The sequence below is a fragment of the Tamandua tetradactyla genome, chromosome 5 (assembly GCF_023851605.1).
Source record: "Tamandua tetradactyla isolate mTamTet1 chromosome 5, mTamTet1.pri, whole genome shotgun sequence".
NCBI classification, from domain to species: domain Eukaryota; kingdom Metazoa; phylum Chordata; class Mammalia; order Pilosa; family Myrmecophagidae; genus Tamandua; species Tamandua tetradactyla.
In genome coordinates, this window is record NC_135331.1 from 112,115,359 (window position 1) to 112,142,672 (window position 27,314).

General features: G+C 38.5%; 1 protein-coding gene across 2 annotated transcripts in view; it reads right to left on the reverse strand.

The window, feature by feature from the left end:
- Positions 1 to 6,588: 6,588 nt before the first annotated feature.
- The window catches only part of GCLC (glutamate-cysteine ligase catalytic subunit), a 73,562-nt gene continuing 52,836 nt past the window's right edge, over positions 6,589 to 27,314 (reverse strand). Inside the window, exons 16-17 of one of the 2 annotated variants that reach the window (XR_013176169.1) lie at positions 14,517 to 14,887; positions 6,589 to 13,085 (exon numbers count right to left, since the gene is read on the reverse strand). Coding sequence is in view for 1 of the 2 variants with exons in the window: in XM_077162086.1 (XP_077018201.1) it covers positions 14,676 to 14,887 (212 nt within the window). In the remaining variant the exon portion in view is untranslated. Of the gene's footprint in view, positions 13,086 to 13,213; positions 14,888 to 27,314 lie in introns of those variants that run through there. The other variant, XM_077162086.1, reaches the window with a different exon arrangement.

Here is a 27,314-nt window from a genome sequence, read left to right on the forward strand (position 1 = left end):
TTTTCTGTTATACTGCTAGTTCTTCTAAACCGATGCAAATGTACTAAGAAACGATGATCATGCATCTATGTGATGATGTTAAGAATTACTGATTGCATATGTAGAATGGTATGATGTCTAAAAAAAAATGGTCAGCACAATACTGCCTAATTGTAATGTAATTATGTTGGAACGCTGAATGAAGCTGCATCTGATCTATAGTTTTTCTTTGTTTTTTTTTTCTTTCTCTTATATATTTTTGTACTTTTTATTTTTATTTGTGTTTTCTCTGTGTTATCACTTTATTTGTTTTTCTGTTGTCGTGCTATTTCTTTCTCTAAATCGATGCATATGTACTGAGAAATGATGACCATACACCTATGTGATGATATTAAGAATTACTAATTGCATATGTAGAATGGATTGATTTCTAATGTTGTGTTAATTTTTTTTAATTAATAAAAAAAAAAAAAAAAGAATGTTAGGCTTAGAAGTAAAAGGACAAACCAAAACAGAAACAGAAAGCAGACTAAAAATATTGATTCTCCCAGCCAGACTGATACTGAAAAGAAAAAAAAAAACACTATTTGCTCACATCAAACATGTGAGTTGGGATATCACCAAAGATTCTGCACACAATAAAGGGATATTATAAACATAATTTTTGCCAAGAAATTCAACATAGGAATGGATAAAAACTGACAACGTGTAAAAGCCTTATGTCTGTTAAAGAAATTGAATTTGTAGTTAAAAATCCAAAGACAACCCAGTTGGTCTCTCTGGCAATTTTGTCAAACATTAAGTAGGAAATAATTTGAAACACTCTCACAAAATAGAAGAGGGAATACTTACAAATTCATATAACAAAGATAGTATAAATCTTAACATGGAAACCTGGCAAGGACATTAAAGGAAAGAAAATTACAGGCTAATATCCCTCATGAACATAAACGCAAAAATCCTTGGCAAAATATTAACAAATCAAATACAGCAACATATAAAGAGAATAGTACATCTTGACCAAATGGGTATATTCCAAGAATGCAAGCTTGTTTTAAACGATAAAATCACTCAGTATAATTAATCTCATTAATAAACTAAAGAGCTAAATTTATTTATTTATTTTGAATGAAAAAAGTATTCTGATAAAACAGCATCTGTTCAATGACTAACATTCTCAGCAAACTAAGACCGGATGGGAAATTTCTTGATTTGACAAAGGATGTTTATAAACAACCTATAGCTAACATTACTATTAATGATGTAGTGAATGTATTCTGCTAAGACTGGGAAAAAGGTAAGGATGTCTGTTCTTACCACTTCTTTTTTTTTTAATTTTTATTTTGAAATATTTTCAAATTTACAGGACATTTATAAAAATAATACAAACCTCATACAGATAACTCCAACACACCTAACCCCCCAGCTACCCAGATCTATCAGCTTTAACACTTTGCCACATTTGCCATACCATTTTATCTTCTCTCTCTCTCTGCCTATCTATCCATTTACTGAACACTTGAGGGTAGGTCGCATACGTCATGCCTCTTTGACACTCAATACTGCCATGCACATTTTCAAATAACAAGGATTTTCACTTATGTAGATAATTCAGTGCGGTTCAAAGTTCAAGAAATCTAATACTGATATAAAGCTTACAGTGTATACTCCATTTTTTCCATATGCTCCAGTGACATTTTGAGCCTTTTGTCTTCCCTTGTTGGGGTCCTGTCCAGGATCACGTATTGCATTTATTTGTCATGGTCTTTTTTGTTGCTTTCTTTTTTTTTTTTTTGTGAGACTATATACATACAACATAACCTTTCCCATCTCAACCACTCCCCAATACACCATTCAGTGGGGTTAATCACATTCAAAGTGTTGTGGTACCCACACCATCTTCCGTACTAAACCTTTCCTAATTTCCCAAACAGAAAACCTACACCCATTGTGCATTACTGTCCATTTCTCCTGCCCACTACTCTCACCCTGGCAACTCTAATTTCTGTTTCCATGAGCTTGAATATTATCTTGCATTTTCTTTGTAGTTACCATGGGGCTTAAATTTAATACCCTAAATCTATAATGATCTGGTTTGCTTTCATACCAATAAACTTCAATCGTATACAAAAATGTCCCTATACCCCTCCACATCGCCACCTTTACGTAGTTCTCATCACAAATTGCATCTTTATACGTTTTGAGCCAAAACCACTGATTTATCATCACTTTCTATGCATTTGCCTTTTAGACCCTATAAGAGATAAAAAATGGAGGTACAAACCAAAAACACAACAGTACTTGGATTAATATTTACCCAAGTTGTTACCCTTCCCATAGAGCTTTATTCTTCCTGAGGCTTTGATCTATTGTCTCTCGTCCTTTTCTTTGAACCTGTAGAACTCTCTTTAGCATCTCTTGCAGGGAGAGTCTAGAGGTGATGAACTCTCGCAGTTTTGCTTATCTGGAAATGTCTTAATATCTACCTCATTTTTTCTTTCTCTTTTTTTTATTAGAGAGATTCAGGGTCTACAGAGCAATCATACATAAAATACAGGATTCCCACACTACCAACACCTTGTGTTGGTGTGGATCATTTGTTACAATTGATGACAGTACATTTTTATAATTGTATCATTCCCCCTCATTTTTGAAAAGAGTTTTTCCAGGTATAGAATTCTTGGTTGGCAAATTTTTACTTTCGGCACTTTAAATATGTCATCCCACACTGCCTTTGACCTCCATGATTTATGATGAGAAATTGGCACTTAAACTTTTTGAGGCCTCCTAGTACACAACATGTTGCTTCATCTCCTGATGCTTTCATAACTCTCTCTTCATCTTTGGCATTCAACAGTTTGATTACAACATGCCACGCTGTGAGTCTATTTAACTTTACCCGGTTTGGAGATCATAGAGCATCTTGAATGTGCATATTCATGTCTTTCTTTAAATTTTGGAAGTTTTCCGCCATGATTTCTTTAAATACTCTCTCTGCCCCTTTCTTCCTTTTGTCCCCTTTTAGAACTCCCCTTATGTGTACATTTGTGCATTTAATGGTGTCCCAGAGGTTCTTCAGGCTCTGTTCACTTTTCTTCATTCTTTCTTCCTTCTGCTTCTCAGATGGAATGATTTCAATGATTTTATCTTCAGGTTCACTGTTTCTTTCTTCTGCCAGCTCCAATCAGCTGTTCAACCCCTCTAGTGAACTTTTAATTTCTGTTACTGTGGTCATCTGCTCTGTTTGGTTGCTTTTCATAATTTCCAACCCTCTATTGATATTTGTGTTCATCTATCATTTTCCTGATTTCCTTTAGTTCTTTGTCCATATTTTCCTTTAACTCTTTGAGCATATTTAGGACCTTTTTTTTTTTAAAGTCTTTTTCTGGAAAGTGCCACATCTGGTCCTTTTTGTTGACGGTTTCTAACGCTTTAATTACCTTTGCCTAGGCCATTGTTTTCTGTTTCTTTATAGTTTGTTTTTTTGCATGGGCAGGCATCAGGAATCGAACCTGGATCTCCAGCAGAGCAGGTAAAAATTCTGCCACTGAGCCACTGTTACACCACCCACTTCTTTATACTTTTATAACTTTTGTTGAAACCTGGATATTTTTATGTTTCAATGTGTGCTCCTGGAATTTAGACTCTGAGGCATCTATTCCTTAAGCTTGTATCCGTCTAGTATGACAGAGCTACCCGTGATAGCCAGGAGCTGCCCAAAACAAAAGAATACAAAACACCTTTTCCAGATGTAACAGATTGTCCTGTGTTGAGTGCTCTCCTTCAGGGCTTATCCATACAGTGAATCTAGAGAATAGCTCCAGGTCAAAGTGTAGTGGCCTCCTTATTCCCTTCTATCCATGTATTTTATCTTGGGAATGTGCATATGGCTTTGGGAATCCCCCATTTACAAAGATACAGATATTCCCTCTTCCTTAGGAAATAGTTTTCTCTGGCCCCGGACACTGCACTGTATGTACTACAGTCAGCAATCCCTTGCTCTAGGCAACCACAACTTGATTGCTTTCCCACAGGAGAGCCCTGTGAGACACCTTCTACATGCAGGGCAAGTTTCTGGGATGACAGCCTGCAATGCACATCTGGTTCAGTCCCTCAGTCCTCTACCAGACAGACTGGGCCAGACATACATCCTCCCAGTGTGTGCATAAGAGCTACTCTGCTCTGCTTGGAACCAGGACAAGGGTGTAAGTTTCCCTGGCAACATGGAAATGACTCCCAGGGATGAACGCTGGGAGTGTGGGCCAGTTCCTTGCCAAGCCAGTGAGTGGTCAAGAGACCTACCAGGGATCCTACTACTTTTTTTTTCCTGTTATTTTTTTAAAAATGCATTTTATCGAGTTATAGTTACATTCCATATAATCATCCAAAGTATACGATCAGTGGTTCAGCGTCCTCATACAGTTGTGAATTTATAATCACAATCGATTTTTGAACATCATCATTACTCCAAAAACAATAAAAATAAAAGTAAAAAAAAAACACCCCAGACTTCCCCTAACCCCCACCTCCCTATCATTTATTTATTTTGGGTGCATTTTATTCATTCATTCATTTAGAGTGCATAGTCCAGGAATCAAACTTGGGTCTCCCGCATTCTACCACTGAACCGCCTGTGCACCTTATTTATTTTTTGTCTTTATTTTCTTACTCATCTGTTCAAACATTGGATACACAGGGTTTTAGCAATCACATGGTCACACTATAAAAGTATCCAGTCATACAATCAATCTTCAAAAATCAAGGCTACTGGATTAGTTTAACTGTTTCAGGCATTTTTCTTTAGCTACTCTAATACCCCCAAAACTGAAAAGGGATATTGATATACTACATAAGAATACTTCCAGAATGACCTCTCAATTCTACTTGAAATCTCTCAGCCACTGAAACTTTATTTCATTTCTCTTCCCTCTTTTAATCAAGAAGTCTTTCTTGATCCCATGATGTCACAGCCAGGCTCACCGCTGGGAGTCATTCCCAGGTTGCAAGGGAAATTTACACCCCTGGAAGTCATGTCCCACAAAGTAGGGAGGGTAGAGTTGTCTTAGAGTGAGAGACCAGGTGCTGGTTTGAAAGGATGTATGGACCCTAGAAAAGCCATGTTTTAATCAAAATCCCATTTTGTAAAGGCAAAATAATCCCTACTCAATACTGTATATTTGAAACTGTAATCATATCATCTCCCTGGAGATGTGATTTAATCACGAGTGGCTGTTAAGCTGGATTAGGGGAGGACATGTCTCCACACATTTGGGTGGGTCCTGATAAGTTTCTGGAGTCCTATAAAAGAGGAAACATTTTAGAGAATGAAAGATTCAGAGAGAGCAGAGAATGCCACAGCACCATGAGGCAGAGGGTCCACGAGCCAAGCAACCTTTGAAGATGAAGAAGGAAAACGCCTCCTGGGGAGCTTCATGAAACCAGAAGCCAGGTGAGAAAGCTAGCAGATGATGCCGTGTTCGCCATGTGCCCTTCCAAATGAGAGAGGAACCCTGACCATGTTCGCCATGTGCCTTCTCACTTGAGAGGAAACCCTTAACTTCATTGGCCTTCTTGAGCCAAGGTATCTTTCCCTGGATGGATGCCTTTGATTGGACATTTCTATAGACTTGTTTTAATTGGGACATTTTCTCAGCCTTAGAACTGTAAACTAGTAACTTATTAAATTCCCCTTTTTAGAAGCCATTCTGTTTCGGGTATATTGTATTCCAGCGGCTAGAAAACTAGAATAGGCCATTTCAGAGCAACAAAAGAGATTCTCTGGGGGTGACTCTTAGGCTTAATTATAAGTAGTCTTAGCTTCTCCTTTGCAGAAATAAGTTTCATAAGGTCAAGCCCCCAAATCAAAGGCTTGGTCTATTAAATTTGTAGTCCTCAATACTTGTGAGACTAACAAATTATCCAGTTGGGGAAGTTTAATATTTTCATATTTTCCCCCAGTACCTCAAGGGGACTTTGCAAATACTTCTTTTTATCTCTGCCCATATTACTCTGAGATCCTAAAACTTTAAAGTTACCTTTTTCTTGATTTGGCATCTGCCCTGTTTTGCAATCCTTTAGCTGCTTTCTGAAGCTTTGAGAAAGATATTTCTGCCAGTTCCAGTTCGTTGTTCAAAGCTTCTGTGGGCTCAGCAGGCAAGAATGCTTGCCTGCCATGCCAGAGGACCCGGGTTCGATTCCTGGTGCCTGCCAATGTTAAAAAAAAAAAAACAAAACACTTCTGTGGGGTGGGGGTGGGGATGGGGGTAGGGGAGACAGAGCCCTGAAGTGTCTCACTCTGCATCTCAGTTCTTGTAGTAGTAATCTGTTCATACCACTTCTGTTCAAAAACATGGCCCTAGTCAACGCAATAAGATACACACACAAAGACCAAAAAGAAAAGAAATTAAGGCATAACAGTTCAGAAAAACATAAAATTGTTTTTATTCACAAGTGACATATTTTATACAAAGAAAATCTAAAGGAATCTCCAAAAGTCTACTAAAGTAAAATGTGAATTCAGCAAGGCCTCAGAATACAAGGTTAACATTAAAAATCATTTTTCTATATTAGCAAAAAAACTGGAAATGAAAATTTAAAATCAACATCAAGTACAGTAATATTAAAGAGCACACAAAAAGTAATGATATGAAAGATCTCTTTATGTATACTAAAATTGCATTCATGAAAAAATAAGGAAGGCCTAAATAAATGGAGAGATATATCATGCTAATTGTTGGGACTTTTCATATTGTAAATTGGTCAGTTTACCCCAAATAGATATATGGATTCAATTCAATCCAAGTAAATCCAAGGAGGTTTTTTAAAATAAAAATCAACACACAGGCATTAAAATTTATGAATATATAAAGGACCTAGAACAGCCAAAGTAATTTAGCAAAAGAAGAACAAAGTAGAAGGACTTACACTACCTGTTTTAAAACCTACCATAAAATCATAGCAATCAAGAAAATGTGGTATCAGCACAAGGATAGATACACAGATTGATGGAACAGAATAAAGAATTCAAGAATAGACCCACATACCAATGTATCAGATTCAAGAGTCAAGAAACCCACACATGCAATTGAATTTTTTCAAAGGTACCAATTCAATTCAATGAGGAAGGGAAATTTGTCTTAATAAATGGTGCTGAATTAACTAGATGCTACAGGGAAAAAAATCAAACCCTCATTCATACCTCAGAATTGTAATCAACAATTAATTTTAGATGATTAGACTTAAGTGCAAAAGTTAAACATGTAATGCTTGTAGAAGTAAATAGAGTATTTTTGTGACCTTGGGTTTGGTGAAAATTCTTAAAACACAAAATGGGCTAACCATGGAAGAAAAACATAAAATTAAGACTTTATGCTTATCAAAAATAGATTTAAAAGCCAGATCACAAAGTGGGAGAAAATATTGTATCTGTACCTTCAACAAAGTACTGGTATTCAGAATATATAAAGAACTTTTACAAATTAATAATAAAGGCACATAGCCCTGTAAAAATGGCAAAAAATGTGGACATTCCCCCAAAGAGGCTATATAAATGATTAATAAACATGCGAAAAGAATGATTAATAAACATATGAAAAGATGCTCAACCACACGGAGATACCATCTCACATACACTAGAAAGGCTCAAATAAAAAGATTGACAACACATTGACAGCAAGTTGAAGTTATTGAGCAATTCAATCATGAGCCCTGAGAATGTAGCTACTCCAGTGAGAAAAACAAGTAAGAAATAAGCAAACATTTATGTATTTCAGGTAATGATTATGCTAAGAAAGATAAAGCCTCCTATGGGGATAGAGGGTGATAGAGGAGTGGTCAGGGCAGGTCTTTCTGAGGAGGTGACATTTGAGCAGAGACGCACATGAGGTGAGGGAGGGAGCCATGTGGATGTCTGAGTGAAGAGTATTCCAACTAGAGGAATAGTAAGTACAAAGGCCCTGAGGCTTGCTGTGATGTAATGACTGGAGCAGAAAGGGTGAGCCAGGAGAGAAACAGAGAGAACAGAAAAGGTCAGAGGCACAGCCAAGACCAGATCAGGTGAACCAAATAGGCTTTTGCTTTTATGAGAGACAGGAAAGCACTGGGGAATTTTGAGCAGGAGTGACAGGATCACTTTGCATACTGTTTGGGAAATATTCCCTACTGTCGATAGGGATACTAGCTGGGAGGCTATGGCAAGGAGGCCTAGGAGATGGGTATGGCTTAGACCAGTATGGTGACAAAGGAAGGAGTGTGCAGTAAGATTCTAAATATACTATGTAGGTAGAGCCATTCAGAGCTGATGGATTGGGTGTGGGATGTTGAGACACAGAGGAGGGGAAGATGACTTCCAGTTGTTCTGAGCAACTGGAAAAGACTGAAGTAGAAGCAAGTTGGGAGAGGCATTTAGTAATTTAATTTTGGACATGTTAAGTTCAAAAAACCTGTCAGATTCACAAGTGGAGTTATCAAGAAGATATGATTCTGGGGTTCAGGACAAATGTTGGGGATGGATCTTTGCACTGGGGAGTCAGTGACTTCAATTAACAAAAGATCCCCACAAATCTCTATTTCTACATTGGATTTTTCTCCAAAGTGTCAGCTTTATATACAATTGACTATTAGACTTCTCAACTTGAATGTTCAGGTACCTCAAACCTAGTAGTTCCCCAAATTAATCCACTATTTTTCACAAATGCTCCAATGTATTCTTCGTATCTGAAAACGGCACAAGACCCAGTTGTCCAAGCAAGAAATGAGTGCTTTATTTTTGTCTCCTTTCTTTCCCTCTCCATTTTAAAGTGAGAATAAAAATAAAACACTTCAAAATGGAATCTCTTTTTACAATTTGCTTGAACGTGTCTGTGAATTGGGAATAAACCAATAAAACTAAGTTATAAGGCACTTACGGAATATATTACTCGAGAGTACTATTATCTAACTTCTAAAAGAAAAAGCTTCTACTGTAAAAAACCCAGAAATGTTAGCACTGGAACAGACCTGAGATATCATTGAGATTTTCCCCCTTTATTTTAAATGACAACTGAGGTCCAGAGGAAGCATATGACTTGCCCAACATCACACATCCAGTAGTAACAGAGTCAGAACTAGAACGTGGGTCCTCTACAGCATAAGAAATCAGAGACCCAGATTTTCACATGGACTTGTAGCAATAAGCTCTTTTCCACTGGGGTTGTCCAGCTACCGTGATGCTGGAGTTGCTGGAGCTGCTCTGGGGAGAGGATAAGTAAAGCGAGAGGAATCTTCATGTGTTTTATGGAGAAAGCCTACCTGAAAGAGAAACTCACCGTAGTGGAAAGTATAGGCCAGAGATGGTGAGGCCCGTACCTGAATGTATCATTTGAGCCTCCCAATAAGCTGTACTTGATGTTGATACCACATCTTGAACTTTTCACTTAGCTTTGGTAGATTTTTGTTGTCGTTTAGTCAGTTTGTATTGCGTTTTCTGTCATTTGCAAAAGATTTCTGAATATGCCAAGCTTCTTCTCTACTTGGCATGAAGACCAATAGTATTCAACCACAGAGCTTTATTTTGACCAAAAAGATTGTAGAACATTCATCAGGACTGGGTTTGGGAGGCGATAACTAAAAAGCACATGAGGAATTTCTCATTTTGTTCATTTTCCCCCTAGAAACTTTAATTTCTAAGTTATTGACATAATTACTTCTCTGATTTCACCACTGCATGCTTGGACAGGTAAACTATTTCAAAGAATATGTTAAAACTGTGTTATGCTGGTAGAAAAAAATGTATATATGAGAATAGCTTGCCTAAGATTGAATAGTTTTATGTACTTTGCCTTTATGTGCAGCAACTGCTTTCTGTACCATAGCAACTTTGTATTCTCACAATTATTTTACAGATGAAATAGACAGAGAGGTTATGCCACTTGCTCAATCACTCAGCAAGTATTAAGTATTAGGATCTGAATTCAAGTCTATATTCCTTCCTACCTTTATGCTAAAAGTACTTATATCCGTACCAAACTCTGTCCTGATAAATTTCCTAGAAATTTTAGAACACATTACTTTTGATTGAAATATTAGTTTTTTTAAAGTTATTAAAGTCCATACTTCATTTAGATTTTCTGAGGTTTTACCTAATTCCTTTTTTAATTATTATTAGAGAAGTTGTAGGTTTATGGAAAAAAATCATGCATAAAATAGAGTACACCTATACCATCTTATTAACACCTTGCATTAGTGTGGGGCATTTGTTACAATGCATGAAGAACACTTTTATAATTTTATGATTACCTATAGTCCATCATTTGCAATAGCATTGTTATACAGTCCCATGTGTTTTTAAAATTTTTATTCTAGTAATATACAACCTCAAATCTCCCCTATTAACTAAATTCAAATATACGTCGTTAAAATCATGGACTGTTAATTACGTTCACAATATTGTACTACCATCACCATCATCCGTTATCAAAACTTTACCGTAAGTCCAACAGAAACGCGACAATTTAAGCATTAACTCCCCATTCCCTATTCTCACCCCATAACCAGGTAACCTATAATCTAGATTTTAACTCTTATGAATTTGCTTATTCTAATTATTCCATATCAGTGAGATCATGTAATACCTATCCTTTTGTGTCTGGTTTATTTCACTTTAACATGATGTTTTCAAAGTTCATCCATGTTGTCATAAGACCAGACTTCGTTCCTTTTCAATGCAGAATAATATTCCATCTACATTTTCTTTATCCACTCATCGGCTGATGGACACTTGGTTTGCTTCCACCTTTTGGCAATTGTGACTAACGTCACTATGATCAGTGCTCAATTATCTTTTGAGTCCCAACTTTCAAATCTTTTGGGTATATACCTAGAAATGGGATTGCTGGGTAAGATGCTAGGTTTTAAACTGCTTCTATTAAAAGTCTATGATGGGGCGGGCCGTGGTGGCTCAGCAGGCAGAGTTCTCAGCTGCCATGCCAGAGACCCAGGTTCGATTCCTGGTGCCTGCCCATGTAAAAAATAAATAAATAAATAAAAATAAAAGGCTGCGATGAAAGGCTAATGCAGTCACAGTATAAAAACTGTATTATTCAACATATACACCACAGATGGCCTAAGTTCTTTGTTCAGAAAGTCCTTCTCTCTCCTCCTCCCAAATATCTGTATCCACATTTTTGAAGTACACCATATAAAAAATGTGTAAAGTGCACTAATCTTAAATGTACAACTCAGTGTTGTTTAAAAATGTCTATTTGCCTGAATTATCATCCAGATTAAGATACAGAGCACATCTAACATCCTAGAAATTTCCTTTATGTCCCTTTCCAGCCAGTTCCTGCCCATCTCTACTAGAGGCAACCACTAGTGGGACCTCATTAACTGCTACTTAGTTTCATCTGCTCTTGAATTTAAAAATGGAATCATATGGTATGCATTTCCTTATCTGGCTTCTTTCACTCAACATGACATCTGTGATTCTTGTTGTAACAGTTCTTTTTTATTGTTTCATATTCCGTTGCTCTTAACGCATCTTTCATATTTAGCTTGCAATGCCTCATTTCATATGTTAGAGTAATAAGGGCCCTTAGGGATTTTCTAGCCTATTTCAGCCTCCACGTTAATGAGAAAACACCACAGCCCAAGTGTATCTATTCCACCCAAGACTGTCCATCAAGGTCTCCTCACTTCCAGTCCAGGCCTCAACAATCCCCTTCTGACATTAAGTATCTCTTGACACACATTTTCAGAAGTATTTGCAGGGAATGTTAAATATTTACACAAAAGCATCATGGAGAGGAGAGAGCAGCTGGTAGGACTAAGTGGCTTGTCTCCAGGGAAAGAGGGGAGCTATAACCTTAATGGAAAGCTCCTTAGTTTAGGCCTACAATTTCTGGCACCAAACAGGACTTCTGAAAATCCTGCAATGAAGCAGTGTATTTAGTTTTGAAAAGGGGAGTGCTTTGAAAGAAATGCCCTTCCCCCACTTTAAGCACTACAAAGAATACTTCTAGGTCTTTGCTTTGCACGGTTTTGTGCCCCAGAGAACTCTTCCATCAACTCCTCAGAGACACAGTCTAATCCACAATACAGCCTGGATTTCTTTTGGTAAATTTTGTGACAGGTAATAGCTTAGAAAGGGAAGCCCACTTCCCTTCTCCCTGCACTCTGAATGGAAAGGCTCACAAGCAGCCTCAGAGATGAGCCTGGTGGTAGGGGCTGAAGAAATTTGGGACCAGAAGGAACACTTAATAATCCAGCAGACTTCATGGGCAGGAAACCAGACTTTAGATAAGAGACAGGCTAAGAAACAGTCAGTGGTGTTTTAAGTGAGGGTTGGTGAGTATGGGTTTCATCACAGCTACTCCCATCAAGAAGAAAACATTTTTGCTATTCTCAATGATTATAACTATTCTAAAAACCCTGAGTTCTCAGCTGTGTTCAGAGAGTAAAACTCATGAAAGCTGTGGTGCTTACCAGGACTATTACCTGGTTTTAGTAAAAGAGAACATAAATATGGCACATAGGATTAAAAGCAAGTGTTGTATGAGACTTCAGTTGACTTGACTGTAATTTAGGGACCAAAAATGATCTAAGTGCTTGTGATTCACTGTGGCCAGCTAACAGGTGCTTTTTAGAAATGCAGATACATGGGCCCCACTCAGATCGATTGAGCCAGAATAAACTTAATCAGACCTCCATGGAATTGGTATGCACTTAAGCACAGCCCTAAGATCATTCAGATAAAGAGGTCAGAGCTCTGAGAAAAATGAGTTGCTCAGATGAAGTTAGTTATTACAGAAGGGTGCAGGGGGTGAGGGAGATATGGGAATCAAAAGATATGGATTGAAAAACAGCTCTGTTCAACTTGCTGATTCACAGTCTAGTGTCTCCAGCTTAGATGAGCGTGTACACAGCATACAAAGTACCTTAATATTCACCATGTCCCATGTCACCAGTGACCTAGCCCAGCAACAGCTTGGAGTAAGAGAAGAATTCATTTCCAGTGGCACGATGGTCATTTCAGTCACACTCCAAGAACCCAGGTGTGGAGAGCAACTGCAGGAGACAGGCATCTCTTTGTCTTCATCACTATGCTCCTTTTTAAAAATGTCTGAGGACTGCAATGATGAAGAAATAATTTTGTGGATCATCTGGGCTAATCAAAAAGAAATCCACAACAAAACATAAAACCCTACGACCATCCCTAAATTCTTTTAGTTGTAGAACTCGTACACAATTCAAGAGATTTCACAGTACTAATTCCATTCTTTTATTTCCTCATTTCAGTTCATCTGCCTTTTTATAACTTGATTTACATAAGCAAATTGCAAATGAAAAACAGGCATTCTTTAATCCTCCAAAAAGCACCTATGAAATATAGTACAAACCCTAGTATTTAAACATAAACAGGTTTACCCGAAGCAGCTTTATTGCAATCTCTTAAAATTAGCATGACAGTTTAAATATTTATTTCTGTAAAAGTCTTCATAATCTACAATATAGTTATCTCAGAAGCAGTTTAGAGTTTTAACCAATTGAACAAAACAAACACAACTTCAACACAAAGTTATGACAATTATCTGAAACTTAAATTATTTACAATTAAATACTTATGGTACTGATTCACAGACCTTAGTTCATGATTTATTTATGAGTTTTACAGAAAAGGTAAGCAGTATGTTGATTATTCCCCAGTTAAAATTTGGAGTGAACAGCCTTTTGGAAGAAAGTCTGTCAATATGTTTACTGGAAACCAGGAGAAAAGTAAAACAAAACATTTGACTGGCAAATGCAAAGTACACAGCAGCAATCAGAGTATGCAGGGACCACAAAAAAAAAAGCTGACAGAACTCTTGGTATATATAGAAGAAAAATTATTTTCCCTCTTCAGGAGAAAAAGAAAAACACTCCCAACTATTATATATGTGAACTCAGGTGATAGTACCCTTTTCCCTACAGAGTTATCTTTAAACTTAATGCCTGAATCAACAAATTTAAACAAACCAACAACAATAAAGAAAAAAAAAAGGAGGAAAGTATGTTTTATAACAGCCATGGGTTTTATTTAGATGTGAAAGCTTGGGGGAGGGTTAACAAATAATTAGCTATTCCCATTGCAAAAAAATTAGCTATTCCCATTGCAAAAGAAACATCATAGATAAGGTGCTAGAAATTCAAGATTATCCTCCAAGCACTTCAATAGATTCAAGTGATTTTATGTACATAATAGAGATGAATAGAGATGACTTAAAAAATTAACAAGAGAAACTTTTTCAAGTGAAGTAGCAAATTTCAGTGAATCAGGTCCCAAGTAAGCCTTTAGAAGAACAAAATTTACAGTAAACATTTTAAACTCTGGAATGCAGGTATAATACAATTACCAGTATATTTCATTTACAAATCTGCTTAGACAGTAGTTCTCCAGAGTAAGAATCAAAAAATGTACAAGCCAGTTCACAATGACTTTAGTTACAGTGTTATTAAAATACATTGTTAATCATAAAAATACTTTACTATGTACATGTACACTGTATAAACTCTAAATTTACCTATGGAAGAAAGCCTCTAAGTCAATTTCTGGCCCACTGGCCCAGGAAATAGTGCAGTTCTATTATTTGGTCTTCATACCACACACATGGGCTGAAAGTCACAGTCCTGTAGTTAGTTCTTCAATAAAACAGTAACTTATTTTCCTTTTAGCAGAATGTCTAGTTGGAAGACTCACTTTTACTTCCACTATATTTTACTTTCCTAAGTGCTGATCCTAGTAACTCTGGACACTCACATAATTCATTTGCAATTTGGTTACACTTCAAGATAAGGCTATAGTTCATTTCATCAGTTATTATACTATCTTGCTTATAGTCAGGATGGTTTGCGATAAACTCCCTCATCCATCTGGCAACTGTCATTAGTTCTCCTGAAAAAAAAAAAAAACAAAAAATTTAGGGTAACATAAGTTAACCGAAGTCCTTTTTAAGGTGACATTTTGAACAACCCACGACTTTTTAGTGGAGCCATGGCAGAGAATGGGAATAACGTGTTTCACAGTGTTTAAAGAATTACTCCTGGGGAAGAAGTTCAGGATTCAAGCAGGCTATTAGAACATATATATCCAGGAGTGATGGCACCTGATTAGATGCTACCTCATGCCAACACTGCCAGCAACTAAGAGGAGGAACCAGACAATAGTGTATGAGACTTTATCATTTAACTTGTATGGTCAGTTTATTTGAACACTACAATTACATGGAATCACGAACAGGGAGTGAGATCTTGATATTTTGTACAGGGTTGGTGTGATGCCCCAGTACCTCCCAGAGTAATCTGTGCAGAAGATTAAAAAGTATTTGCAAAGCCCCCTTGAGGTCCTGGGGAAAATGTGGAAATATTAAACCTACCCACCTGGGGAAGACCTGATATTCTTGCAAGCACTGGGGTCTACCAATGTAATAGGCCATTATTCATAAGGGCCTTGCCCTTATGAAACTTATTCCTGCAAAGGAGAAGCTAAGCCTACTTATAATGTTGCCCAGGAGTCATCCCCAGAGAACTCACTGCTCCTCCCTCTGCATGGTACTCCCAGTGGTGTAAACCTCTCTGGCAATGTGGGTTATGACATCTGGGGATGAGCCTGTCTCTGGCATTGTGGGACTGAGAAAGACTTCTTAACCAAAAGGGAGAAGAGAAATGAAACAAAGTTCCAGTGGCTGAGAGATTTCAAAAAGAGTTGAGAGGTAATTCTATATGTAGTCTCATGCAGTACATACATATCCTTTTTTCAGTTTATGGTGTTTTGGCATAGCTAGACGGAAGTGCCTGAAACCAATGAACCATAATCTTGTAGCCTTGATTTTTGAAAATGATTGTATAACTATATAGCATTTACAATGTAGCTGTGTGACTGTGAAAATCCTGTGGCTGACCTTCCCTTCATCCAATGTACAGACAGATGAGTAAGAATAAAGACAAAAAATAGGTAAACAATAAAAAAAAAATAGGGCTACAGTATGATTTGAGTGTTTTTCACTTAGATTTTTATTTTTAATCTTATTTTTTTCATGTATTGAAAATGTCTGAAAATTAATTATAATGATGGATTCATCACTCTATGATAACACTGTGAATCACTGAATGTATATTCTGGATGATTATATGGCATGTGACTATAACTCAATAAAACTGCATTAAGATATTGGGGAAGATGGCGGGATAGGAAAGGTTGAGTTCACCCCTGCTCCAAGGAACAGCTAGAGAAGGGATGAGAAGGGGACTGGGACAGCAATTCCAGGGTGTAGGTGACATGGGAGTATCTTCTACACTACACAGGGAAGCCCTGGTTGCTAAAGCAGAAGAACTGAGACGCAGAGAACCAGAGACTATCTAGCTAGTGCAAACAGCCTAGTGTATCCATTTCTAGACAGAGGCCCAAAGACCTCAGGAGTGCAGACAGGGAGATGGGAGACTGGGACAAGGAAGCAAGCAAAGCCGGGTTCCTTCACATGCACCACCCCCACCCAGTGACCTGTGACTCCTCCCACACCCATGCACCTGAACCCTATCACCTGACCTTCTGTGTTCAAGCACTCAAGCCCAACCTCCTCCCATCCCCCGCACCTGCATCTCCACCCCACTCCCCGGCTCCATACAGTGTATGCGCACAGTCTCACCCCGCCCTTCAGGAGACTTGCATATCCACACCCAGTCCATCGACCCCCATCTGTCCCTCCCTGCCCCCTGCAGGTGGTTGCCTGTGCATCCAGGCTACAGCTGTTCACCTTCATACCCAGGCCATACCTGCCCCCAGCCCATGTAGTCATGCAACCCTACCCCGGTCCCCGAGCTCTGCACATGTATACATCAATGTAAGGACTTCCCAGATACTTATATGTGCACGGTGCAACCAAGCAACAACCCCCAGCTATGGGTGCTGACCTGCGTATCCAGGTCACACCTGCCCTGGCCCAAGCAGGTGCAACCCCAGCCCACTGCCTCTGAGCTCTGTGCGTGTGCACACCAGGGCTCAGCCCCTAGATCCACGCACACCAGGGCACTCATAGACCCACACGTGCTCACAGCCACATCCTCCTTTCCTGGTGGCCACACATCCACGCACTGACCTCTTGACCCCTGCACCCCAAACCACTGCCCCACACACAGGCACAGCCTTGCTCCACCCCCCAGCACAAGCGCCCTGCTCCCACCAATGGCAGATACTCACATGTGTATCTGTGCTATATAGCACCCCCTGCTCACATGTGCACCACTGCCCCAACCCCCTCTATCCCACACCTACACACCTGCTCCAGGATCCCCCTCACCCAACATCATCCACCTCTGACCCACGTCCTACAAACCCCACAACCTGTGCCCTGCCCCTACACACTCGCACACCTGCATCCCAGGCCCCTGAGCTCCTCCACCTGTGCAAGGACACACCTGTGCCCTGCCCTCTCTGTGCTCCAACCTCTGTGCCCCATACTCCACACCCTGATACCAAAGACCCCATGGTCCACACACCCACCCACATGCTACCTGTGTACCAACCCCCATCATCTCAGCCCCACCATCTGCCTCCTGCTGCACCCCACCTGTGTCTCCCACAAAATGCCCTGCTCCTGTGCTCCAAGGCCTGTCTGAGCTGCACCCCACTCCCATGAACCCCACACTGTACCTCCACAGCCCTGTACCCCAGGCTCACAGGTGCCAGTGTGGTGTTCCTGACTTGTGCCTATACCTGCACTGCAACCCATCACTGCACTATTGTGCCTGCATCCTGCTCCACATCCATCCTACAAATACAAAGTTTCAGTCTACTGAAGTAAGTAAAAACCCTAGTAAGATATTTACATGCCTCGAAGGCAGAGAAGGTCACTACGCATATCATGATGCTGACAGATACAGCCCAGCCTAATGACCAAATTAAAACACTGGAGGAGACAAAGACTTTGGAACAACTAATAAAATATGCTCATATAACAATACTAAATAAAATCCAGGGGATAGCTAATGACATAAAGGAGATCAAAAAGACCAGACGAGTGTAAAGAAGAATTTGAAAAAAACAGGACAGCAGATATCACAGAGATTAACAATGCAGCAGACCAAATAAAAAACATACGAGAGACACACAACAGCAGATTTGAAAAAGCAGAAGAAAGAATAAGTGAACTAGAGGACAGGGCAAATGATTTTGAACACACAAAAGAGCCAATAAAAAAAAAAAGGAAAAATTTGAATTGGAACTCGGGAAATGATAGATAAAACAAAGTGCACAAATATAAGAATCGTCAGTGTCCAAGAAGGAGAAGAATAAGGGGCGAGGAAGAGGAGTTGAGGATATAATGTGGGAAAATTTCTCAACTCTTATAAAGGACAAAAATATGCAAATCAAAGAAGTCCAATGAACTCCAAATAGAATAATCCAAACAGACCTTCCCCAAGACACACCTAATCAGTCTGTTAAATGTTGAAGAAAAGTAGAAATCCTGAAGGTGGCAAGAGAAAAACAATCTACTACATACAAGGGAAACCACATAAGACTGAGTTTGGACTACTCAATTGACACTATGGAGGTGAGAAGGCAGTGGCATGATATGCTATAAGGTTCTGGAAGAGAAAGACTTCCAGCTAAGAATTCTGTACCCAGCCAAATTGTCCTTCAATACTGAGGGGAAGATTAAAATTTCCACAGACAAATGCTGAAACAATTTGTCAACAAGAGACTGGCCTAACAAGAAATACTAAAGGGAGCTCTGCTGGTGAAAAAAAAAAGACAGGAGAGAGAAGTCTGGAGGAGGGCACAGAATTGAAGAGTTCCATTAAGGTTAACTTAAAGGATAAAAAGAGAAAGAAGGAAAAGAATATGTAGATCTGACAAATGCAAAGACTAAGATGGTGGATTCAAGAAATGCTTTTACAGTAATAGCTTTGAATGTTAACAGACTAAACTTACCACTTAAAAGATACAGATAGGCAGAATGGATTAAAAAATACAATCCAGTTATATGCTACTATAAGGGACTCATCTTAAAAATGATACAAATAGAATGAAAGTTAAAGAATGGAAAAAGATGTTTCACACAAGCTGTAACCAAAATCAAAACAAAAAAAAAAGTAGCTATACTAATATATGTTTATGCTCCCAATCAAGGAGCTCTAAAACATGAGGCATTGGCAAAATCAAAGGGAGTGATTGACCTTTCTTTCTTTTTTGGACCATCCCTGTTGACAAGAATACTGACTAAAAGATGCAGCAGGCTTTGAATTCCTCTCTGACTTTTAAAAGAGAGGTTGATGATAGATAGGCCTGTTGCTGTTAGCTCAAAGTCATTACTAGATACATAATAGTAACTAGACTAAAATGGAGAATGCTATTGGATTATCTAGGGCCATTTGTCCCTGTACAGGATGATTCCAGACTGCTGTGCTTTTCTCAGTTAATTTTTTATAGATTTTTTCTTTCTGTTCTTAAGATCAAGCTGTCACTTTTCACAATTGCCAATGTGTTTCCCTGAATATTCAGTGCACTCCCAAATTCTTTTGTGAGCTGTTAATCTTTTTTTAAAGATGTTTTATTAAACCAAAACAACATGTAACATGAACATTCTTAACATACAAACATTCTATGCATGGTGTACAATCAATGGCTCACAATATCATCACATAGTAGTATATTCACCATGATCATTTTTTAGAACATTTGCATCACTCCAGAAAAATAAAAAAAACCTCACATACCATACCCCTTACCCTTCCCTCTCACTGACCACTAGTATTTCTACCTACTCAATATATTTTAACCTTTGTTCCCCCTATTTTTTCTATACCCCTCACCACTCCTTTTCATTGTTCACTGGTATTTTAATCTACTCAATTTATTTTAACATTTATTCCTATTATTTATTTATTTTTAATCCATATTTTTTACTCATCTGTCAATATTGTAGATAAAAGGAGCATCAGACACAAGGTTTTCACAATTACAAAGTCATACTGTGAAAGCTGTATCATAATACATTCATCTTCAAGAAACATGGCTGTTGGAACACAGCTCTAACAGTTTCAGGCACTTCCCTCTAGCTTCTCTAATTTTACACCCTAAACTAAAAATGGGAAATCTATAAAATGCGTAAAAATAACCTTCAGGATAACCTCTCAACTCTGTTTGAAATCTCTCAGCCACTGACACTTTGTCTCATTTCTCTCTTCCCCCTTTCGACTGAGACGGTTTTCTCAGTTCCTTGATGTAGAGTCCCAGCTCATCCCAGAATTTCTGTCCAGCATTTCCAGGGAGGTTTACATCCCTGGGAGTCATGTCCCATGTAGAGAGGGGGAGGGCAGTGGGTCTGTTTGCTGTGTAGGCCGCCACATCTGAGCAACAAAAGAGGTTCTCTGGGGGTGACTCTAAAGTCTAATTTTTTTTTAACTTTTTTTATTAATTAAAAAAAAATTAAACAAAACATTAAGATATCATTCCATTCTACATATACAATCAGTAATTCTTAATATCCTCACATAGTTGCATATTCATCATTTCTTAGAACATTTGTATCAATTTAGAAAAAGAAATAAAAAGACAACAGAAAAAGAAATAAAACAATAACAGAGAAAAAAAAGATTATACATACTATACCCCTTACCCCTCGCTTTCATTTACCACTAGCATTTCAAACTAAATTTATTTTAACATTTGTTCCCCCTATTAATTTTTATTCCATATGTTCTACTCTTCTGTTGATATAGTAGCTAAAAGGAGCATCAGACACAGGTTTTCACATTCGCAGAGTCTCATTGTGAAAGCTATATCATTGTTCAATCATCATCAAGAAACATGGCTACTGGAACACAGCTCTACATTATCAGGCAGTTCCCTCCAGCCTCTCTACTACATCTTGAACAACAAGGTGATATCTACTTAATGCATAAGAATAACCTCCAGGATAACCTCTCAACACTGTTTGGAATCTCTCAGCCATTGACACTTAGTCTCATTTCACTCTTCTCCCTTTGGTCGAGAAGGTTCTTTCAATCCCTTGATGTTAATTCTCAGCTCATTCTAGAGTTTTTCTCAGTCCCTTGATGCTGAGTCTCAGCTCATTCCAGGATCTCTGTCCCACGTTGCCAGGAAGGTCCACACCCCTGGGAGTCATGTCCCACGCAGAGAGGGGGAGGGTGGTGAGACTGCTCGTCATGTTGGCTGGAGAGAGAGGTCACATCTGAGCAACAAAAGAGGCTCTCTTGGGGGTGACTCAGACCTAAATTTTAAGTAGACTTGACCTATCCTTTGTGGGGTTAAGTTTCATATGAACAAACCCCAAGACTGAGGGCTCAACCTATAGCTTTGATTGTCCACACTGCTTGTGAGAATATCAAGAATTCAACTTGGGGAAGTTGAATTTCTCCCCACTCTCACCATTCCCCAAAGGGGGCTTGCAAATACTTTTCCAGTCACTGATCAAATCACTCTGGGATTCATCGGGGCATCACTCTGGACAAACCAACAAAATCTCATGTCCTACCTGAGATTCCAAGTACTTATGACGTTCAATCAAACTATCTACATGAGTTATATTAGGAAATGCTCTAGTCAAAATATAAATTTTGTAACAAACATTTTTTGCTTTAGTCTCACACAGAAGGTGACATTTTAAAGTATTAATTATCATCTATTTTCAGCACCCTGCAGTAATGACATTCCTTTGTTCTTCCTCATGCCAAAACATTTTTAAAATTTGTACATTGTACATTTTACTATTATTATACACTCTAGGCATTCCTAGATTATACCATCTCGATATTTACCATCTATCTTTCTTTCTGATTTTATTTATGTCCCCAGCCCTCCTCCATCATTCTCACATGCAGCTTCATTCAGTGCTTTAACATAATTACATTACAGTAAGGTAGTATTGTGCTGTCCATATCTGAGTTTTTATATTCAGTCCTGTTGCACAATCTGTATCCCTTCAGCTCCAATTACCCAATATCTCACCCTATTTCTATCTCCTGATGGTCTCTGTTACCAAGGAAATATTCCAAGTTTATTCACTAACATCAGTTCATATCAGTGAGACCATACAGTATTTGTCCTTTTGTTTCTGGCTAATCACACTCAGCATAATGTCCTTAAGGTCCATTCATGTTGTTACATACTTCATAACTTTATTCTGTCTTATAGCTGCATAATATTCCATCTTATGTAAATGCCACAGTTTGTTTAATCAACTGTCTGTTGATGGACATTTTGGCTGTTTCCATCTCTTGGTAATTGTTGATAATGCTGCTATAAAAATTGGTGTGTAAATGCCCATTTGTGTCCTTGGCCTTGTGTCCTTTGAGTAGAGACAGCATATAGATGGGTCCTGTTTTTCAATCCATTCTGCCAGACTATGTCTTTTGATTGGAGAGTTTAATCCATTAACATTCAGTGTTATTACTGCATGGGTAGTACTTTCTTCTACTATTTTGCCTTCTGGATTTTATATGTCATATCTAATTTTCCTTCTTTTTACCTTTACTCATAGTCTTCCTTTCTACACTCTTCTCCACACCTCTCTCTTCTGTGTTCGTATCTGTCTGTAGTGCTCCCTTTAGTATTTCTTGCAGAGCTGGTCTCTTGGTCACAAATTCTCTCAGTGATTTTTTTCTCTGAAAATGTTTTAATTTCTCCCTCATTTCTGAAGGACAATTTTGCTGGATATAGAATTCTTGGTTGGCAGTTTTTCTCTTTTAATAATGTAAATATATTATCCCACTGTCTTCTCGCCTCCATGGTTTCTGCTGAGAGATCTGCACATAGTCTTATTGAGCTTCCCTTGTATGTGATGGATTGCTTTTCTCTTGCTGCTCTCAAGATCCTCTCTTTCTCTTTGACCTCTGACATTCTGATTATTAAATGTCTTGGAGTATGTCTATTTGGATCTATTCTCTTTGGGGTATGCTGTACTTCTTGGATCTGTAATTTTAAGTCTTTCATAAGAGTTGGGAAATTTTCAGTGATAATTTCCTCCATTAGTTTTTCTCCTCCTTTTCCCTTCTCTTCTTCTTCTGGGACACCCACAACACGTATATTCATGCGGTTCATATTGTCTTTCAATTCCCTGAGTCCCTGCTCATATTTTTCCATTTTTTTCCCTATAGTTTCTGTTTCTTGTTGGATTTCAGATGTTTCGTCCTCCAGTTTTGAAATCCTATGTTCTGTCTCTCGAAATCTACCATTGTAGATTTCCATTGTTTTTTTCATCTCTTCTACTGGGTCTTTCATTCCCATAAGTTCTGTGATTTGTTTTTTCAGACTTTCAGTTTCTTCTTTTTGTTCTTTCCTTGCCTTCTTTATATCCTCCCTCAATTCATTGATTTGGTTTTTGATGAGGTTTTCCATGTCTGTCCGTACATTCTGAATTAATTGTTTCAGCTCCTGTATGTCATTTGAATTGTTAGTTTGTTCCTTTGACTGGGTCATATCTTCAATTTTCCTAGTGTGATTTGTTATTTTTTGCTGGCATCTAGGCATTTAGTTATCTTAATTAGTTTATTCTGGAGATTGCTTTCACTTCTTTTATCTAGGGTTTTCTTGCTGGATGAATTTGTTATCTATCTGTTCTTTGACATTCCGTTCAGCTTTATCTGGACCTTTAGCTTAAGTTTTGTTTAAAAGAGGAAAATTTTTCAGTTCTTGCTTTCTTGTTTCTTGCCCTGCTTGTGTGGTGCCTTCCCGCCCCCCACACACTTAAGAGGGTCTACTTAGATATTATAGACCCCAGCCAGATTTTCTCAGACCAAACTGGCCTCCTATCAGGAGGAAGGAGTCACCTGCGTTGGTTTTTCCTGAGGGTGAGACCCAGCAGGGTGAAAGACTTTCCTGTGAAGTCTCTGGACTCTGTTTTTCTTATCCTGCCCAGTATGTGGCACTTGTCTGACTGCAAGTCCCACCAGTATAAGATGATGTGGTACCTTTAACTTCAGTAGACTCTCCCAGCTGGGGGCTTGTCAGAGTCAGAGGAGAGGTTGTAGGCTGGTTTTAATGGCTTCAAATTACCAGGCCCTGGGGTCTGAATTCCTTGAGGGAGGGATTCCACCTGAGTTGGGTTCCACCCCTCCCCTGGGGAAGGCACAGGCTCCAGATAAGCCCCCAAAAGAGCTCACTTCTGCTTATGCCTGGGGCAGTTGCAGCCTGAAAAGTCCTGCCGCTGTATCCAGAGGCAGTCAAGCCTTTGTAGATACACAGTCACAAAAACCTCTGTTTCCTTCTTTTTTTCCCCCCCTTTTTCTGTCAGTCCTGCCCCCTTGGCACCAGGGCAAAAATGAGCAACCTCTGCTTTGATCAGGTTCACCTAAGCTGGGGGCCTATTTTTAGTAGTCAGAATTTGTTAATTAGTTCCACAATTGGCATTTGACTGTGCCCAGTCCTTGCTGCTGATAAAGTCCTTTCCTTTCCCCTCTGGAAGCGGCCTGTGGGGGAGAGGCGCTGGTCGCCGCAGCTTTGGGAACTCACGGTTCTAGGGGGTGCTCGCAGCCGGTCCAGCTGGTCCAGACTGGGGTACGCTGTGTGTTTGGTCACTGATGTGGCCCCAGGAGCTGTTCTGTACTGTTTCTGGTTTTTTAGTAGTTGTTCTGGAGGACAAACTAAAACGTGCACGTTGTTAAGCCGCCATCTTGACCCGGAAGTCTCCTCATTTGAGGGTAGTTTTGAGACCACTCTTTGAGATTTGTTCTCTAAGTCCTCCCAGGAGGACTCTTCTTAGTTGTCTTGTAGCAGGCCTCCCCCTCTTTCTGATTTAGCTGTGCTCTCTCCTTAGGTTTAATTTTAAGTAGGCTTATTCTATCCTTTGCGGGGATAACATTCATATGAACAAACCCCGAGCTTGGCCTATTGATTTGGCTGTCCCCACTGCTTGCAAGAATATCAGGAACTGAAATATCAGTGATTGACATTTCAACAATAATAAGAGATTTCAATATACCACTCTCCTATATAGATGGAACAACCAGATTCAGCAAGAAAAATAGAGAAATTAAACAATTTGATAAATAAATTAGACCTAACAGACACATATAGGTCATTACACCCTAAATCACCAGGATATACATTTTTTCCTAGTGCTCATGGAGCATTTTCCAGGATAGACCATATACTAGGACACAAAACAGGTCTTTATAAATTTAAAAACACTGAAATTATTCAAAGCACTTTCTTTGATCACAACAAAATGAAGGCGGAAATTAATAACTACCAAAGAATGAGAACTTTCACAAACACATGGAGATTAAATAACACATTCTTAAACAAACCAGCGGGTCAAAGAATAAACTGCTAGAGAAATCTGATTAGTAGCTATCTGGAGATAGCAACATGTTAGAACTTATGGGATGCAGCAAAGGCTATTCTGAGAGGGAAATGTATTGCCCTAAATGACTATATTATAAAAGAAGAAAGGGCAAAAATCGACCCCCTAATGCTCACCTGGAGTAACTTGAGAAAGAACAGCAAACTAACCCCAAAACAAACAGAAGAAGAAAATAACAAAGATAAAGCAGAACTAAATGAATGTGACAACAAAAGAACAATAGAAAGAATCAATAAAATCAAAAGTTGGTTCTTTGAAAAAGTCAATAAAATCTATGGACCACGAGCAAGGCTGACAAAGGAAAAAAAGAAAGAGGATGGTGTGCTGGTTTGAAAAAATTATATGGCCCAGAAAAGCCATGTTTTAATCCTGAACCATCTTGTGGAGGCAGCCTTTTCTTTTAATCCCTATTTAGCACTGCAGCTTGGAAACTTGATTAAATTATCTCCATGGCGATGTGATTCCACCCATTATAGCTGGTCTTGATTAGTTTACTGGAATCCTATTTTGGAGAAAGGTTGAGAGCCACAAGAACCACGAGAGCCCACACAGCCAGACTTTTGCATATGAAGGAAAATGCCCCCCTAGGGAGCTTCATGAAACAAGACGTCTAGAGGGAAAGCTAGCAGGTGTCACCATGTTTGCCACGTACTTTTCCAGTTGAGAGAGAAACCCTGAATGCCACTGGCCTTCTTTAACCAAGGTATCTTTACCTGGATACCTTAGATTGGACATTTTTATATCCTTGCTTTAATTTGGAAATTTCCACAGCTTGAGAACTGTAAATGTGCCACTAAATAAATTCCCCCTTTTAAAAGTAATTCTGTTTCTGGTATACTGCATTTGGGTAGCTAGCAAACTAGAATGGATACAAATAAACAAAATCAAATTGAGAGGGGGGTCATTACCCCAGACCCTGGAGAAATGAAAAAAAAATCATAAGAGGATACTATGCTAACAAACTAGATAACTTAGACGAAATGGACAAATTTCTGGAAACACACCAATAAGCTACACTGACTCAAGAAAAAATAGATCTTAACAAGCCAATACAAGTAAAGAGAGTTAATCAGTCAGCAAAAATCTTCCTACAAAGAAAAGCCCAGGTTAGATGGCTTCACAAGGGAATTTCATCAAGCATTCCAAAAAGAACACTAATCAGGATCAAACTTTTCTAAAAAACTGAGGAAAAAGGAACATTACCTGACTCATTTTATGAAGTTAATGTCACTTTAATATCAAAACCAGGTAAAGATGCTACAAAGAAAGGAAAACTACACGCCAATCTCCCTAATGAACAAATATCAAAAATTCTCAACAAAATACTAGCAAATCAAATCTAACAACGCATTAAAAGAATTACACACCATGACCAAGTGGGGTTTACACTAGGAATGCAAGGATAGTTCAACACAAGAAAATAAATTAATGTAAATAGCACATTAAAAATACAAAAGGGAAAATTAAAAAAAAAAACAAAACAAAACACCAAACAAAAAAAAACAAAAGGGAAAAGTCACATACCTCGATTTATGTTGAAAAAGCATTCAAGAAAATTCAACATCCTTTTCTGATAAAAAACACTTTAAAAGGTAGGGTTCAAAGGGATATATGAAAAACTGATAACATGATAAAGGGCATGTTTGAAAAATCCATAGTCAGAATACTACTCAATGGAGAGAGACTGAAAACGTTTCCAAGATCCGGAACAAGATAAGGTTGCCCTCTGTCGTCAACGTTATACTAGAAAGGACTGCTAGAGCAATCAGGCAGGAAAAAGAAATAAAAGGCATCCAAACTGGAAAGGAAGAAGTAAAATTTTCACTATTTGCAGATGACATGATACTAGGAAAATCCTGACACATCTGCAACAAAGTTACTTGAGCTAATAAACACATTTAGCAAGGGAGGGGATATAAAATTAATGTGTCCCGAATACTGTGTCAAACATTAGAGACACCCAAATAAATAGGCCAAGCCCTTGATCTTGAGGTTTGC